Source organism: Pelodiscus sinensis, chromosome 10, assembly GCF_049634645.1.
Source record: "Pelodiscus sinensis isolate JC-2024 chromosome 10, ASM4963464v1, whole genome shotgun sequence".
Taxonomy (NCBI): domain Eukaryota; kingdom Metazoa; phylum Chordata; order Testudines; family Trionychidae; genus Pelodiscus; species Pelodiscus sinensis.
The window spans coordinates 9,362,626-9,378,975 of NC_134720.1; the positions used below are offsets into that span (position 1 = coordinate 9,362,626).

The following is a 16,350-nucleotide window of genomic DNA, read 5'->3' on the forward strand; positions in this document are numbered from 1 at the left end:
AGAGGAAACTTCTCTCAAAAGACATTACCCCTACCCCTACAGTCTGCTGAGCAGCCACAATCAATGGACACATGGATCCTGCTGACTTTCTGGTGCCAGGAGGAAGCAGATATGAAGCAGCAGCAAATCTCCACACAAATTTACGTGCTCAAGGGGGAGCCTAATCTCCAAAATTTGTAGCCACCTAAATTTGAATTAAGCCCTCAACATCAATGCAACACCTGTCTCCTCTTGCACGGCACCGAGTGCCAGGAACACCAAAAAGGAGACTCTGCTCAGCAAGCTGTTCTGCTTGTCCCCCAACAACAGCCATTGAATGCAAAGGAGCAGAACAAAGGACATTAAATTAATGGCTCTTTGAGACTTATTCCTTCCAGCAAGAAACCTTGTTGATTTATGTTATCTGGTCGTCCTGATCGATTTGCACTATTTTCCCCATTTCAACCGGAGAATGACTAATCAATGTAACTATAAAATGAGCTTCTGCAGACCCCTCTGGCTTTTGAATTGAGCATGGCTTGGCAAGTGACTGCCAGAGACCCAAGTTTTCATTCATTGCTGCTATCAGCCTCTCGCTTTTCCTTTCACCCTCACATGCACCCTTCCCACTGAGACCCAGCACCCCGATCCTGCACCCTCCTTCCTGCTCCGATCTCATGTCCCTATCTGCACCCCACCTCCTGCCCAGAACCCGCACCCTTAGCCCACTCCTGCCCCCAACCTCCGAACCAGACCCCACCGCCAGCCTTTTCCTGAATCCAGCCTCTCAGCCAGCCCCACCACCCAGCCTGCTTCTGCGCTCAATACTCTGGCCAGACCACCCCACCCACTCCTATACTCCAGCTTCACCCAGACCCTACACCCTCATCCCTATGCTGCTTCTTGGCAGCCCCCTCATACGCCCTGATCCCCTCATTTTTGGCCCACACCAGAGCCTAAGGGGGCCCACAAAATCAAAGATGAAATCAAGATGGTAATTGTGATTATAGGTGTCTGCAATAGGGAAACCTGATCATTGAAAATGAATAAACACCACATATCACATATTAGGGGAGTCAGTGGATATGATATACCTTGACTTTAGCAAAACTTTTGATACGGTCTCTCACATAAACCTTGCCAGCAAGTTAAGGAAGCATGAATTAGATAAATGGACTGTAAGGTGGATAGAAAGCTGGCTAAATTTTCAGGCCCAGCGGGTAGTGATCAATGGCTGGTTGGCGGTCAGTATCAAGTGGAGTGCCCCAAAGGTTGGGTCAAGGGCCGGTTTTGTTCAACATCTTTATTATAATAGACTATTGGTTGTTTAAGTTTTTCCTGTTACAGACTGGCTAGGCTATCCCTTTGTAATGTATCTAACCACTGTCTCCCTCCCCTCCCCTTTATTTATTCTTGGTTCTGGACTTCCAACACTCTGGTCATCTGAAGAAGTGGGCCATGCCCACAAAAGTTCATGATACCATCTACATGTTCTGTTAGTCTTTACAGTGCTACTAAACTATCTGTTGTTTTTTAAGTTTTGATTGTTACAGACTAACTTGGCTATCCCTTTAAATCTTTATTAATGACCTGGATGAGGGGGATGGATTTCACCCTCAGCAAATTTGCGGATGATACTAAGCTGGGGAAGAGATAGATACGTTGGAGGGCAGGGATAGGGTCCAGAGTTACCTAAACAAATCGGAGGATTGGGCCAAAAGAAATCTGATGCCGTTCAACAGGGACAAGTCCTGCATTTGGGACAGAAGAATCCCAAGCTCTGATACAGGCTGGGGACTGCCTGTCTAGGCAGCAGTTCGGCAGACCAGGGGATTACAGTGGATGAGAAGCTGGATATGAGTCAGCAGTGTGCCCTTGCACCCAAGAAGGCTAATGGCATATTAGGGTTCATTAAAAGGAGCATTTCCAGAAGATCTAGAGAAGTGATTATTCCCCTGTATTTGGCACTGATAAGGCCACATCTGAAGTATTCCGTCCAGGTCTGGGGGCCCCCACTATAGAAAGGATGTGGATGCATTGGAGAGGGTCCAGTGGAGGGCAACCAAAATGATTAGGGGGCTGTAGCACATGACCTATGAGGAGAGGCTGAGGGATTTGTGCTTGTTTAGTCTGCAGAGTGAGGGGGGATTTGATAGCAGCCTTTAACTACCTGAAGGGAGGTTCCAAAGGGGATAGAGAGAGGCTGTCCTCAGTAGTGACGGATGGCAGAACAAGGAGCAATGGTTTCAAGTTACAGTGGGGAGATCTGGGTTGGATATTAGGAAAAACTATTTCACTAGTAGGGTGGTGAAGAACTGGAATGGGTTACCTAGGGAGGTGGTGGCATCTCCATCCCTAGAGGTTTTTAAGTCCTGGCTTCAACAAGGCCTGGCTAGGATGATTTAGTTGGGGGTGGTCCTGCTTTGGGCGGGAGCCTGGACTCGGTGGCTTCCTGAGGTCTCTTCCAGCCCTATGATTCTATGATTAGCTGTACTGAAGTAGCATTTTAAGGTCCTAGTACCAGCCCCATTCTGTTAGGCACTGGATAAGTAGCTTATGAAGAGAGGATCCCTGCATGAAATTGCTTACAATCTAGGTATCCGATAACAACCACTAAATACAGTAAAAAAGACAGACTGGGGAACCCCAACAACAATCTGATGGCTATTTGGAATAAACTGGATCTTTTTTGTTTGTTTGTTTTAAACTAAAATTAATACTTACTGTAATTTGATATTACATTGACTCAATTTTAAAAATCAAGTTCACCAAATGCAAGTTTCCTGATTCTAAATATTCATATTCAGAATATTTAAATTACACATGGGTATAATAAAATCAAATCTATCAGTTTAGAAGTCCAAGCAATGCATTTCTAATAACCAGTCAGAAAAGAAATGTTTTGATATTCATAGCACTGTTATTAACAAAAACAGTGCAGTTATGTTGCCTGGAATCTGCTTGAGTTGCAATGGTTGTCAGTCACCCAGAGTTCAGAGTTCTGCAAACCATACAGTTGGAAAATAAGCACATAATGCTTACACAGAGCAGACTTGCACACAGGTTACTTGAAATTGTAACAGAGGACTCACTCTACTGTTATCCAATAATACTTCTATAGAATCCCTCTACTCTGATTAGCCCACTTTAGTGAAATTAATTACAAGACTGGATAGAAAGGTCTTCTCAATGTTTAAAAGGAAATAGATTGTGTTTGCAGTGCAGTAAGTTACCAATTTAGAGATTATGTAATGACTTGTTTGGACATGATTTATGTCAGTGAACCTGGTTTGCAAGACAGTGATTTATGACTGAAAGCTAGGTAGTGTTTGTTCTCATTAGGTTTTCGTTTAATTTTTCATGTGAGGCTACTATTTGGAATGCTTATTTTAGCTGAAGAAGTTTTAGGATACTTTTTCCCTCCCTTCTATTTTTCATTTTTTTAAAAAATATATATCCTGCCTAATCACACAGTCAATATAACAAAATGCCAAAGGTGAAAAAATAGCTTTTTCCTGGTTCATCCAGAAAAAGCTGCAAAACTCAGAAGACAAATAAGAACAACAATAATGTTATTAGTATTTCTGAGTATTATTATTATTATGGAGTAGACACTTCATATGGCCCAATCTAAGCACGTCTACACTACGAAAATATTTCAAAATAACTAAATTCAACTTAATAACTCCCAATTTTACAAAATTGAAATAGTGTGTCCCCAATTCGAGAAGCCTCAAAATTAGTCCAAGGCAGGCTCTGTTAATGTGGACACACTAACTAGACTTAGAGCCCCAGGAAGTACCGGGGAGTAATTAATTTGAAATAGCAGCACTGGGGCATCCACATTACTGCTATTTTGCAAGGAAAGCAGGAGTATAGATTTCAAAATAAGCAGCCCATTAGCTTAGTAGTGTGGACATGCCACTTATTTCAAAATAACACCCTGGTGTAGACCACGATTAAGTGAGAATTTATAATGAATACTTTCAACTCAGTGACCAAACACTCAGCCCAGTCATCGTATCAGCAACTCAATAATTCCTAAAGTTTCTCATCTGGGCCATAAAACAAGCCAAACAGGCTTTGGAATAGGAATGTTGAAAGCCTCTTATTGCATTATTGGCAAAATGCAAGTAACTTGGAAATTTGCTGAAGATTTACAACATCGATATCCTCATGTTGCATCATTTTTCATATTAGAAAACAGAAGACTTGCTGGTGTAGTCTGGATTTTTAAAATTATGCCGAATTTAATTAAATAGATTCTTGAAAACTTCTTTAGACCACCAACATCTTCAGGAAAAACAAAGTTTAAAAAGGCATAAAATTAGAAAGCAAACAATCAAACCAAATTCAAAGGAGAACCTTATTTCCAGCTGCTAGAAAACAAAATAAAAAAGCAAAAAAGAAGGTAGGACTAATACAGATGTTTGTCCAATTGTTGGGCCAAATTCAGAACTAGTCAAGTCAGAGGACCTATGATAATTTACACCAGTTGAGAATTTTCTCCTTCCCTCTTCACATTCATGCTTATGGATTTTCCCAAATGAATCTCAATTTCATATTCACAGAAGAAGATCAGGACCTCAGCAATACAGTGATGTTCTTGCCACAGTTGAGGATAGCCTTACTACATGCTAAAATATGTAGGGAGTGTTGTGCTGAATCATGTGAAAATGAGTGACCAAACTGCATGAGAAATGTGCCTTGTTGGAAATCCAGGCTTCTTTTTTATCCAAAGAACCCAAGAATTCTACCAGCCACTGTAGAAGAGCTCAGGAAACATAACTGCTTTTTGAAAGGAAACAGCTATGACCTGTCAAAGATTACTAATCTGAATTCAAAATGAATAAGGATTTGGACTATCAATACACATAATGACTGATTACATTGAGTCTCAATTTGTTTTTAAAAATACCATCCAAACTATACAAAATATTCAATGTTTCTATTCTGGACTACATACAAGTCTTCTAAATATATGTTATATGCATAAACATATCTACTGGACTATAGTTTTGATTACTTTTTCCCATATTACTTGAAGATTTAAATCATTATATTGAACACAGCTGGATGCAATGTTAAAAACACTTTCCTTTCATTCATTATATGTGTAGAAAATCACCACACTGACATTTTTTTGCAAATTAGGGAACAAGAGTAGACACACCACACTTTTCTATTATGTATCAGAAGTTACAATTGTTTCTTATGCATATATGTCAGCCTGAATTTAAAAATACAGACAAGAGTCATGTACAACTTGTGAAAATGTACTCAGAAAATACACACTCATAGAAATAGAAAATAATCCTATTGCAGTACACAGCCAAACAAATGTTCCATTCTGATTTAAGAGTTTGGAGGTCAAGTATGCACAAGATGCACACTGCAGCACAAGCTTAAAAATCATTTGTTCACAATGTGAAGCTAATTCATGCTCCCTGGCACAACTCAAAGAGTTTTTTAATTTTACATACTTAGAAGATAAAAAGGCCAAAACTTCACAGAATATTGGATGCTGCAAAGTATAATTCAGTATAGGGCTAAGAAAAGGATACTGATCAGAAAGAAGTTTGAACCTTTACTCTCCACATATAGACTAAGGCTGAAGAAGGGTTAGTGAAGCTGTGATGGAAAGTTCATAACACTGGCATATTCTCTGGTTCCTGATGCACAGAATGAGAGGGAGCCAGTGGAGAAAGAAGGGGTACAGTCATTAGGGTTGCCAGATGGTTGAAACAAAAATACCGAACACCGTCCTCCCCCCAAAAAAGGGGGGGAAATTCTGTTAAGGGGGGGGAGACCAAAGTTGTTGAGCCCAAAAAAAAAAAAAAAAAAAAAAAAAGGACTCCAAGCAAGCCCCCCCCACAAAAAAATTAAAATAAAACAGCATTAAAACAGCATGTCCTCTTTAAGAGTTAGTGCAGGGATACGAACAGGGGAGAGGTTGAGCACTAAAACCCAGGGGAAAACATTGCTTCCCCTACGTCTTTTGGCCAGCAGCCATTTTGTGCTGGAAGTTCGGGGAACCAGGTAAGCATGGGGGCTGGGGTCGGGGGACTGGGGGCGTTGGGAGCCGGGGGGGAATACGGGAGGGAGGGAGGCCAGGCGCTGAGTGTTTGTCAGGTTGTCAGGTGCCCGGCATTTTTGCCTTCTGGCTGGGGAAAAATTCAGAAAATACTGAACACATCTCAGGTGTCTGGTATTCTCTGAATTTTTTTACCAGACAGGAGCCAAAAATCCCAGACTGTCCAGGTGAATACCGGACACCTGGCAACCCTCACAGTCATAACGTGGGGGATGAATAGCTTCAACAAAAACGATCCTTCATTCAGAATCCCAAGCCAGTATCTTATCCATTACTCCATGCTGCCTCTCACGAGGGACAAAACAGACTGTGGAAATCTGAAGTTTATTCTAGTTTCTGCTTCAGGCCTGCTGGGTGACGGTGGACAAATTACTTCAGCTCTGTGTCTCAGTTTCCCTAGCTCCCCATCTGCAAACTGGGGAAATGATACTAACCTTTGTCAAGTGCTTTGAGATCCATGGATTAAAAGTGCTACAAAGAGCTAGATACTGTAAACACACACACACAGCAGTGGTAATATGACAGTGATTGATGTAAGCAAATGTATCTTACTCCTGTGAAGATGCAGAGGCATCCGAACTGGTAAACACAAGCACAGCACAAAGCCAACAGGAGACCAGAGAATACCCATCTTGCATAAGATGCCCAGGCTAAAAGGGATATTACAATCTTCCTTTCAGACTGAAATATTTTTCAGAAATAAGAAGGAGATTTGGCAGCTATACACAGAAATCATTTGGCCCATTTAAATAAGACTGAACATTGTACAGGAGGGGAAAAGAAACACGCCAGAAGAGCCTCTCCCTGGTCTCTCTCTCTCTCTCTAGGAAGCCCTTTGTTCACCAAGCCAAAACAAAATTATACACACTGGCCAACTTTTTGCTCAGTAGGTCAGTAGGGTGCAGGACTCTACTTAGCAGACGGGTCGTGCATGTGGAAAGGGATGTGTAACACTTTCTCCAGATAAAAGACTAAGTATTATCGGATTACAAAAAAAAAAAAAAAAACACTATTTAAAAATAAGACTCCTACATCTCTAGCATCTGCAGTAAATAATGGAAACCACAGGCAGGATTTTTTTAAATAGCTCATTGATTTTGGATGCCATCCATTTACCACACTGTTCCTACATTTCATATAGTAATTAACTACAAACCTGACCGTATTCTGCAGCCCAGTCTTTTTTGTTTGTTTTGCAAATTTCATTGCACATCAGCTTTGCTAACCAGTCGCCCACATTTCAAGCCAATATTTCCGAGTTCAGTAAAATGCATGTGTCAGCACCCTTGTGACTCAGCAAAGTAAGCTGTTTAATGTCATTTCATACACCAGCCACAAGGCAGATGGTGCTGGCTAGTAAAATTACGCCTTTCTTAAGGTGCCGGCTATCATGCAGGAACATGGCATGATTGATCACTGTGCTATCAGTCATCTTACTGCCTGCACGGAGAAACAGCCAGCCTGGACCTGGCTTTTGCAATGGGGAATGCTGGCCTGGGTGTCAGGAGTGTTTAGGTCTGTGCCTGGATTGCTACTGACCTGCAAGGCAAAGGCACTCCACCTGTCTGTGCCTCCATTTTCCCTCCCATATACTGCCTGTTTAGAACACAAACTCTGGGGGCAGGGATTGACCCTTACCATGCATACAATCTCAGCATGGAGTCTAGGTACTCTGATTATTAACAATACAATAGTAACAGGGAGTCACTCCAGCTTGCATTCCCCTGCCTTGTGAAGAGCAAGCCATCCTCACAGTATCGCCAGATACTTCGGGAACAGCAAGGCCAGAGAATAGAACTAGCTATGGTTTCACAATATGTTAGGATACCGTAAAATCATAGGACTGGAAGCAACCTTGTGAGGTCATTTGCACTCCCTTGCACTCATGGCAGAACTATGTATTATCATTATCAAGACCATCCTTGTGACAGCTATTCGTCTAACCTGCTCTTAAAAATCTCCAATGATGGAGATTCCACAACCACCCTAGGCAATTTTTTCTAGTGCTTAACTATCTGGACAGTTCGGAAGTTTTTTCTTAATGTCCAACCTAATCCCTGCTGCAATTTAGGGGTGTGTCTAGACTACATGCCTCCTTCGACGGAGGCATGTAGATTAGCCAGATCGGAAGAGGGAAATGAAGCCGCGATTAAAATAATCGCGGCTTCATTTAAATTTAAATGGCTGCCCCGATCTGCCGATCAGCTGTTTGTCGGCAGATCGGGGGAGTCTGGACGCGATGCCCCGACAAAGAAGCCTTTCTTCATCGACACAGGTAAGCCTCGTGAAACCAGGTTTACCTGTGTCGATGAAGAAAGGCTTCTTTGTCGGGGCATCGCGTCCAGACTCCCCCGATCTGCCGACAAACAGCTGATCGGCAGATCGGGGCAGCCATTTAAATTTAAATGAAGCCGCGATTATTTTAATCGCGGCTTCATTTCCCTCTTCCGATCTGGCTAATCTACATGCCTCCGTTGAAGGAGGCATGTAGTCTAGACACACCCTAAGTCCGCTGCTTCTTGTCCTATTTTTAGAAGTTACAAAGAACAAGTTTTCTCCTTCTTGAAACAACTTTTTATGGATGTGAAAACTGTTATGCTCTTCTCTGGACTTTCTTCAATTTGTCCACATCTTTCCTGAAATGTAGAACCCAGAACTGGACACAATACACCAGTTGAGGCCTAATCAGCACGGAGTACAGAGGAAGAAATATTTCTCAGGTCTTTCTTACAATGTTCCTATTAATACATCCCAGAATGAAGTTTGCTTTTTCTGCAACAATGTCACACTGTTGACTCATATTTAGTTTGTGATCCACTATGGCCCTCGGACCCCTTTCCACAGTACAGGCAGTCCCCGGGTTACGTACAAGATGGGGACTGTAGGTTTGTTCTTAAGTTGAATCTGTATGTAAGTCGGAACTGGCGTCCAGATTCAGACACTGCTGAAACTGACCGCCAGTTCTGACTTACATACAGAATCAACTTAAGAACCCCAGGCATCCCCAAGTCAGCTGCTGCTGAAACTGATCAGCAGCTGATTCCAGGAAGCCCGGGGCAGAGCAACTCTGCCTGGGGCTTCCCGTAGTCAGCGCTGGTCAGTTTCAGCAGAAGCTGACTTGGGGACGCCTGGGGCAGAGCAGCTGGGGTGCTACTGGACCAACCCAGCAGCACCCCATCTGCTCTGCCCCAGACGTCCTGATTCAGCCGCTGCTGAAACTGACCAGCAGCGGCTGAATCAGGACCTGGGGCAGAGCAGCTGGGGTGCTGCCGGGTTGGTCCAGTAGTGCCCACGGCAAAGCCTCAGAAGCGCGGGAACCCGCCCGGTGCCCCTGGTCTGCTGGAGACGGTCTCCAGCAGACCAGGGGCACCGGAGCAGCTTACGAACGGGGCTTTCTCGCCCCGACTTCCGGGGCGAGAAAGCTCCGTTCGTAAGTGCGGATCCGACGTAAGTCGGATCCGCGTAAGTCGGGGACTGCCTGTACTCCTTCCTAGGTAGTCATTTCCCATTTCGTATGTGTGCAACTGATTGTTCCTTTCTAAGTGGTGTACTTTGCATTTGTCCTTATTGAATTTACACCCTATTTACTTCAGACCATTTTTCCAGTTTGTCCAGATCACTTTGAATTTCAGTCTTCTCTTCTAAGAGCACTTGCAACCCCTCCCTTCTGGTACCATCCACAAACTTTATAAGTGTACTCTCTACGTCATTATCTAAATCACTGGTGAAGATATTGAACAGAAACAGACCCAGAAATGGTCGCTATGGAACCCCACTCTTTATGCACTTACAGCATGACCTCTGATAAATACTCTTTGAATTGTTTTCCAACCTGTTTTGCACCCACCTTATAGTAGGTCCACCAAGTTTGTATTTCCCTAGTTTGTTTATGACAGTCATGCAAAACAGTATCAAAAGTTTTACCAAGTCAAGATACACCATGTTTACCACTTCCCCCATCCACAAGATTTGTTACCCCGTCCAAAAAAAAAAAAAAAAAAAAAAAAAGTTATCAGGTTGATTTGACAAGATTTGTTCTTGAAAAGCCCATGGTGACGGTTACTCATCTGCTAAATGTTTGCAAACTGATTGCTTAATTATTCGCTCCAATATCTGTCCAGGCACAGAAGTTAAGCAGACTGGAGAGAAGAATACTACAGACAGTCCATCTTCCGTGAAGTAGGCAGAAATAAGGGGTGGGCAATCGCTTTTGATGGGGGGGGGGGGGCACTCCAAGAATTTGTAAGTGGCAACGGCCACACTCTTCTATGATATTAATGGAGGAGGTGCAGGGTGTGGGATGGAGGCTAGGTTCAGAAGAGAGTTTGTGGTAAAGGATTGGGGTGCAGGAGAGAGTTTGGGTGAAAAGAGGTGGTTGTGACCTGGGGCAGGGGTTGGGTGCAGAGATGGTGCAAGGTCCAGAAGAGGATTCTGACATGGAGGAGGGATGCAGGAGGGAGTGCAGGGTCTGGGAGGGGTTTGTGATCTGGGGCAGGAATGCAGGAAGGGGTGCAGGGATTTGGGTTGTGGCTGGAGGGGTAGGATTCTGGGGTACAATGTCTGGGAGGGGGTTGTGACCTGGAAGGATGTAGAAGAGGTTACAGGGTTTGGGAGGGGGTGTGGGTGCAGGAATGGGGATGCACAGAGTTTGGGTTATGTGAGGTAAGGGGCAGGAGGAAGGCAGAGGGTTGGAGGGATGAAGGGGTTGAGGTGCCAGAGGCAAGCTCTGGCTGGGAGGCGCTTACCAGTCAGCAGCCCAGCAAGTTCCCTAGCCAGGGTGCCTGCCTTCCATGCCCCTGCACGTGCTCATAGCAGCTGTAGGGACCATGTGTACTGCTCTGAACTGAACTTGTGACCCCGGAAGGAAACCAGCCAATGGGAGCTGCAAGATTTTGCCTGGGGTGAGAGCAATGTGAGAAGCCTCACCCCTTTCCCCCAGGCACACAGCGTCTGCAGATGGCTTTTCTCAGCACCATGTTACCTAGTCCTGCCTTAGATCTAACTTGTTTTGGGTTAAACACTGCCTTTCCCCAGAGAATATCAGTCAAATGAATAAATTACTAGCAGTTGGATTCTTATTACTGCAAATTAGCCTCAGCATAAAATGACAAGATCAGAGCCAGGCTTCTGTATGTCCATACAAAGCACCTGTTAACGCTCCATTGAAAAAGTCACTGAGGAGGGAAGTTGGGTTTCTCTCTGCTGTCTGCAGCAACAAAGCTTTATTGTCAGATTATTGATACCTCTTCTGACAGCAACTTTCAGTCTCCACACTAGCGCCATTTTTAATCCATTAACAATGAATCAAAGTCTCCTTGTTTGGAACTCTCCCAGTGAGGAATGTGGCCAGTGTGGAGGGTAGGGGGAAGAGAACCTGGCAGGATAGGTGTCAAATATGCAATATCACCAAAAGCAAATTAATCTGTTACACTTTAACCTACAGCAGTTCAGCTCTTGACTTGTGATCAGAAAAGCTAGAGAAAGGCCCTCTTAGGTGAAGTAAGGATTTTGTGCTATCAAAATGAATTCAAGATGGAAAGGTTTTGTTAGTGATAAGGTTGCATTTTAGATTCTATTCAATTCAAAAAGGGGAAAAAAAGGATTAGTTGGTCATCCCAGGCCGGGCACTGAGGGACTGCTGGACAGTGGGGTTGAGGAGTGGGACCGACTCATCTTTCCTATGCTGCATATAGTGAAGAACAACGTGATAGTGGCTAGGACGTTGGTGTCCTTAGCACTAAATCTGACCATCGAAGACCTGTAAAACACTCTATTCTATTTATTACACTGTTTATGTACTCTGCCTACTCCCTTGCCCTAGCCACCTTGTCTTGTCTTTAGGCTCGCAAGGACTGTGGCTGGGACTGTCGTTAACAATATGTCTGTACAATGGTTGTGGCTTTTAGATTTTTACCTGACAGAACATGTTAAATAATAGCCCATGAAATCTTTACAAGGGAGCCTGACTATACACAATATGCCAAATACACCAAGACTTTTTGATTTTGCATCAAAGATGCTCAATGCCCGATTTAGAGGACAGGGCTCTTTCATAGTGTAGAACCCAGTTGCTGGTGGAGATTCTCAGGATCCAATCAGCCAACTGAAATCAACCTACCAACATCCATTCCCAACATTACCAAAACTGTAGCCAGTGCCAAGTGGTCCCTTTTCCTGTTCAAGTCAGGTGCTGAAGCAGTAATGTAACAGCCAGGAACTTACACGAAGACAGTTGCAAACTGTGAATGCTTGATTTATTAAGTGTTTGCACTAGCACAGTTTTGCTAAGATTGCAAAATTAAAAGAAAAAAGAGATTTGGCAGTTGTGCTAAAGTTGTCCATAGGTCTGAAACTGGCACTTATCCAAACATAACAAGACAGTCCACAGATGTAATACATTTAATTGAGTTTTATACACTAATCATTTTGCATTACTCTGGCAGCTCCTAAATATAGTTAGAGTCCAGCTTTGACTGCAGAATAATACCTTTTTTAAATTAAAAATAAAATGAAGTCTCCTCCGTTCAAAACAGTCTTTTGGGGTTCACATGCATGTCAGAGAGCACTCAGTTGAACCCTATTCAAATTGCCTTACTTACATCATAATCTTCTCTAATCAAATACACAAGCCTTCCTACTAATATTCTTATAGCTCAGTTAGGCTGTGTCTACACCACAAGATTATTTCAAACTAAGTTATTTAGAAATGATAACTCCCAAAATAACTATTTTGAAATAAGCTTATTCCTCTTCACAAGCAGGAGTTATTATTTTGAAATAACAAGCCTATTCAAAATAACAGGATTGGTAGTGTGGACGCTCGCCTCGTTATTTCCAAATAAGGGGAGTTATTTTGAAATAAGTCACCAGTGTAGACATACTCTTATGGCCCCATCTAAGTAAATGGGATTTAGCCTCCAAACAGTAAAAAGAGAAACAACATTGCCCATATGGGAGAATTTTTAGAATGCATTTTTCTCATGTTAACCCATCTCTTTAGTATCTTACTCGTATATGTCCACAGCACTGGCCCAACTAGTCTCACATCAAAGTCCAGCTGCCACTGACTCCAACAGGAGCCAAGTTATGCCAAAACTGAACCCTCTTAAAATCCCATCCTAAAAGCCATATTATAGTTTTAAGAATCACATACTGACAAAGTGTGCATAACACAATGGCTACGTCTAGACTGCATCCCTTTTTCATAAAAGGGATGCAAATTAAACGTATCGCAATTGCTAATGAAGCGGGGAATTAAATCTTCCCCGCTTCATTAGCATAAAAATGGCTGCCGCTTTTTTCAGCACGGAGCATTGCCGGAAAAAAGCGCCAGTCTAGACGCGGATCTTTCGGAAAATAAAGTCTTTTCCAAAAGATCCCTTATCCTTTATTTTAAGAGGGATAAGGGATCTTTCGGAAAAGGCTTTATTTTCCGAAAGATCCGCATCTAGACTGGCGCTTTTTTCCAGCAAAGCTCCATGCCGAAAAAAAGCGGCAGCCATTTTTATGCTAATGAAGCGGGGGAGATTTAAATCCCCGCTTGATTAGCAATTGCAATACGTCTAATTTGCATCCCTTTTACGAAAAAGGGATGCAATCTAGACGTAGCCAATGGCTTTGACTTGGGGAAAAAATAAGCCTCAGATGGTATCATACACTCCCACAACGGTAGGCAACAAGACCAACACAGAAGCTACCCTCTAAAAGGGGGAGAAGAAAGAAGACAAAGAAAATCACACAAATAGCAGATGTCCTCAGCAATAAGCCACTAGATAAGTGGCAACTCTAGCTAAGCTTGAATGATGTTCTATTGCCCCTACTGCACAAAGCATAAGGCCCTTTAAAACAAGGTTTGTTGAGAATATGTTGATTCATCTGTCTGCAGCCCTCACTTTTTATAATAACACAAAACAGCAGCAAAACAAAATGGACAAAAAGAAACAATACAAAGATCTCTCTCAGTAAGTGTCTCATATGATACCACTCTTAGCAACAGAATGTTTATACAGCATCAGCTGAAGAAAGCAATGTTTGCACAAAACTAAGGAAAGCGTAAAGAGAAAATGAAGCTCTCAATCTAACAAGGTAAAGTTATATTATCAGAGTTTTCATATAACCTAGACAGAAAACAGTCCATAACTTACAATAAACAATGTATTTGCCCAATTCTAAGAAACACTTGTAAATTTAAGCTTCTTGAAATGCCAACAGACTCTTTTGCCTTCCTTAAAAGGCTTCATCAGCATCAGGGAATAAAGCTGCTGACTTGACCTAAGGGGGTTACAGGTTAATCTATTCTGACCTTATCTTTATTCCGTAACGATACTGAAAGATCACTTGAATCACTCACCAGCATTCAACAATGCCGACGTATTTCCCTGCTTTACTACAGTGCTGCTCAAAAGGGCCTTGCTACTGGATTTTAAAGCCATGTGGAATACTGAAGAATTTTCCAAGACTAACTGTGAAATAAAGCAAAATGCCATGTCTCTCATGGTGTCCCCCTCCTGCTCTCACCTTTCTTCAACTAGTAACATCTAAAAAAGTAAAGGCAAACTTTTAGTTTATAATTTGACTCTTTTTAAGCTGTCAGCATGTTTTATGATTATACTTTAAAACAGAGGTTTTCAAGCTTTTTAATTTTCAGATCCCTAAAAATGTTCAGATGGAGAACAGACCTCTTGGAAAATTTCAGACAACATGTTGATCCCCTGGAATTCACAGACCATAGGCTGAAAACAACTGCTTTAAGAGGTTTACAATTTTTTTATTTCTTTTAAATTCTCTTTCCCCACCCAAAGGCTGTATCTAGACAAGAGATCTACAAACCTGCTGGTAATGCCCAGTATACACGACAATGCTAATTATATTAATCAAATTAATCCTGATCTAATTTGGTATATTTTAAGTTCTCTTCAAGGCTTAATCCTGAAAGGTGCTGAGTGCTCAGAAACAGAGCACTTAAGTATGGCTTGTTTTTAAGCATAGAAATCAATGGGCCCACTCACCTGTTTAAAGTGAATCCTGTGTTTAAGTATTTTGTTGGACTGTCTGCAGAATTCTCAGCAGTTTGCAGTATAAAGTCCTACACAAGCATTTGATTTACCTTAGTAATACTGTGTCTAGAAGACACTAGCCCAAACGTAGCAATCACTTGAAGAAAGGCAATTCTACCCATTATCATCATGATAATGTAGAGCCTGGAAGATAATCTTTCAAGTATCTATTCTTCTATGCATTCACATTCACCATGTGTGCCACGACTCTTCAAGAAGAGATCAGGCTTCAAGAGACTTCATTGTTTGTGAAACATTTTAAGGCATTAGTTAATTATAGTTCTCTCTCTGAACTGCATCAGTGATAGTGCCCACTCTTTAACAACCAGGAAGAAAATCATTTTATTCTGCTTTCTGGACTTCTACATTCCTTGGCATTGATTGGGAGAATATAGATACAAATGCTTGCAGTATTGTTGTACCTATGTTGGTTCCAGGATATTAGACACACAAAATGGGTGAGGTAATATCTTTTATTGTACCGATGTTGTGAAAGAGACAAACTTTTGAGCTACCGAGCTCTTTTTCAGGTCTTAGTACCTATCTCTATGTATGCCTTTGAAAGTCCCAGTCTGAGTCTTTTTATAAACCTAGAAGGTAGGCCTTAGATCAGTTAAATACTTAGGCATGTGATTAAATCTATTTCTAGTTAATAGAGAATTTAAGCAAACACTTAAAATAACACACATACCCAAGTGTTCTCCCAAATAGGGATGTTTTCCTGAATCAAATCTTTAGAACTGAGGCACAAACCATGACCTAGTTTCTTGCAAAAATAATAAAAACAAGCGAGAGAAGCTTGCCCACAATTGTACAGTAGAATCAATATATTTTCTACAACTTTTGAACTCTTATTTTGTTGGGTCATTAAGTTTCATGTGTTTCCTACCTTGAAAAGCTGTGATATGACCAACTATCATATATTTCAATTCAAAGTTCAAGGCCTGGATGGTCTGAGTCCTTTCTCTCCGAACAGCTGTCTGGTAACTTTCTTCCATCTTTTTCGTGCAACAGGTTGGTGCTCTGTGTTGACAAATCTGCAAATCCGATTCTTTTGAAAAATAAAACCAGAAATTTAAAAATTAAAACGACCTTCTAAATAAATACGAAGTCAAAGAAAACATTTCTTTTATAGTCAGATTAATAACCTAAGGGGATGTCCTACAATAGACAAAAACCGTCAGGAACGAACATTGAAATTGAGGTTACACTGATGATAAT

At 42.0% G+C, this 16,350-nt stretch overlaps 1 protein-coding gene across 5 annotated transcripts in view; it reads right to left on the reverse strand.

Moving 5' to 3' along the window:
• The window catches only part of LOC102447587 (glypican-5-like), a 741,836-nt gene that overhangs the window by 700,854 nt on the left and 24,632 nt on the right, over positions 1-16,350 (reverse strand). For all 5 annotated transcript variants that reach the window (XM_075937487.1, XM_006125190.3, XM_075937486.1 and 2 more), the window contains exon 2: positions 16,019-16,180. In XM_075937487.1, coding sequence (XP_075793602.1) covers positions 16,019-16,180 — 162 coding nt within the window. The remainder of the gene's footprint in view (positions 1-16,018; positions 16,181-16,350) is intronic.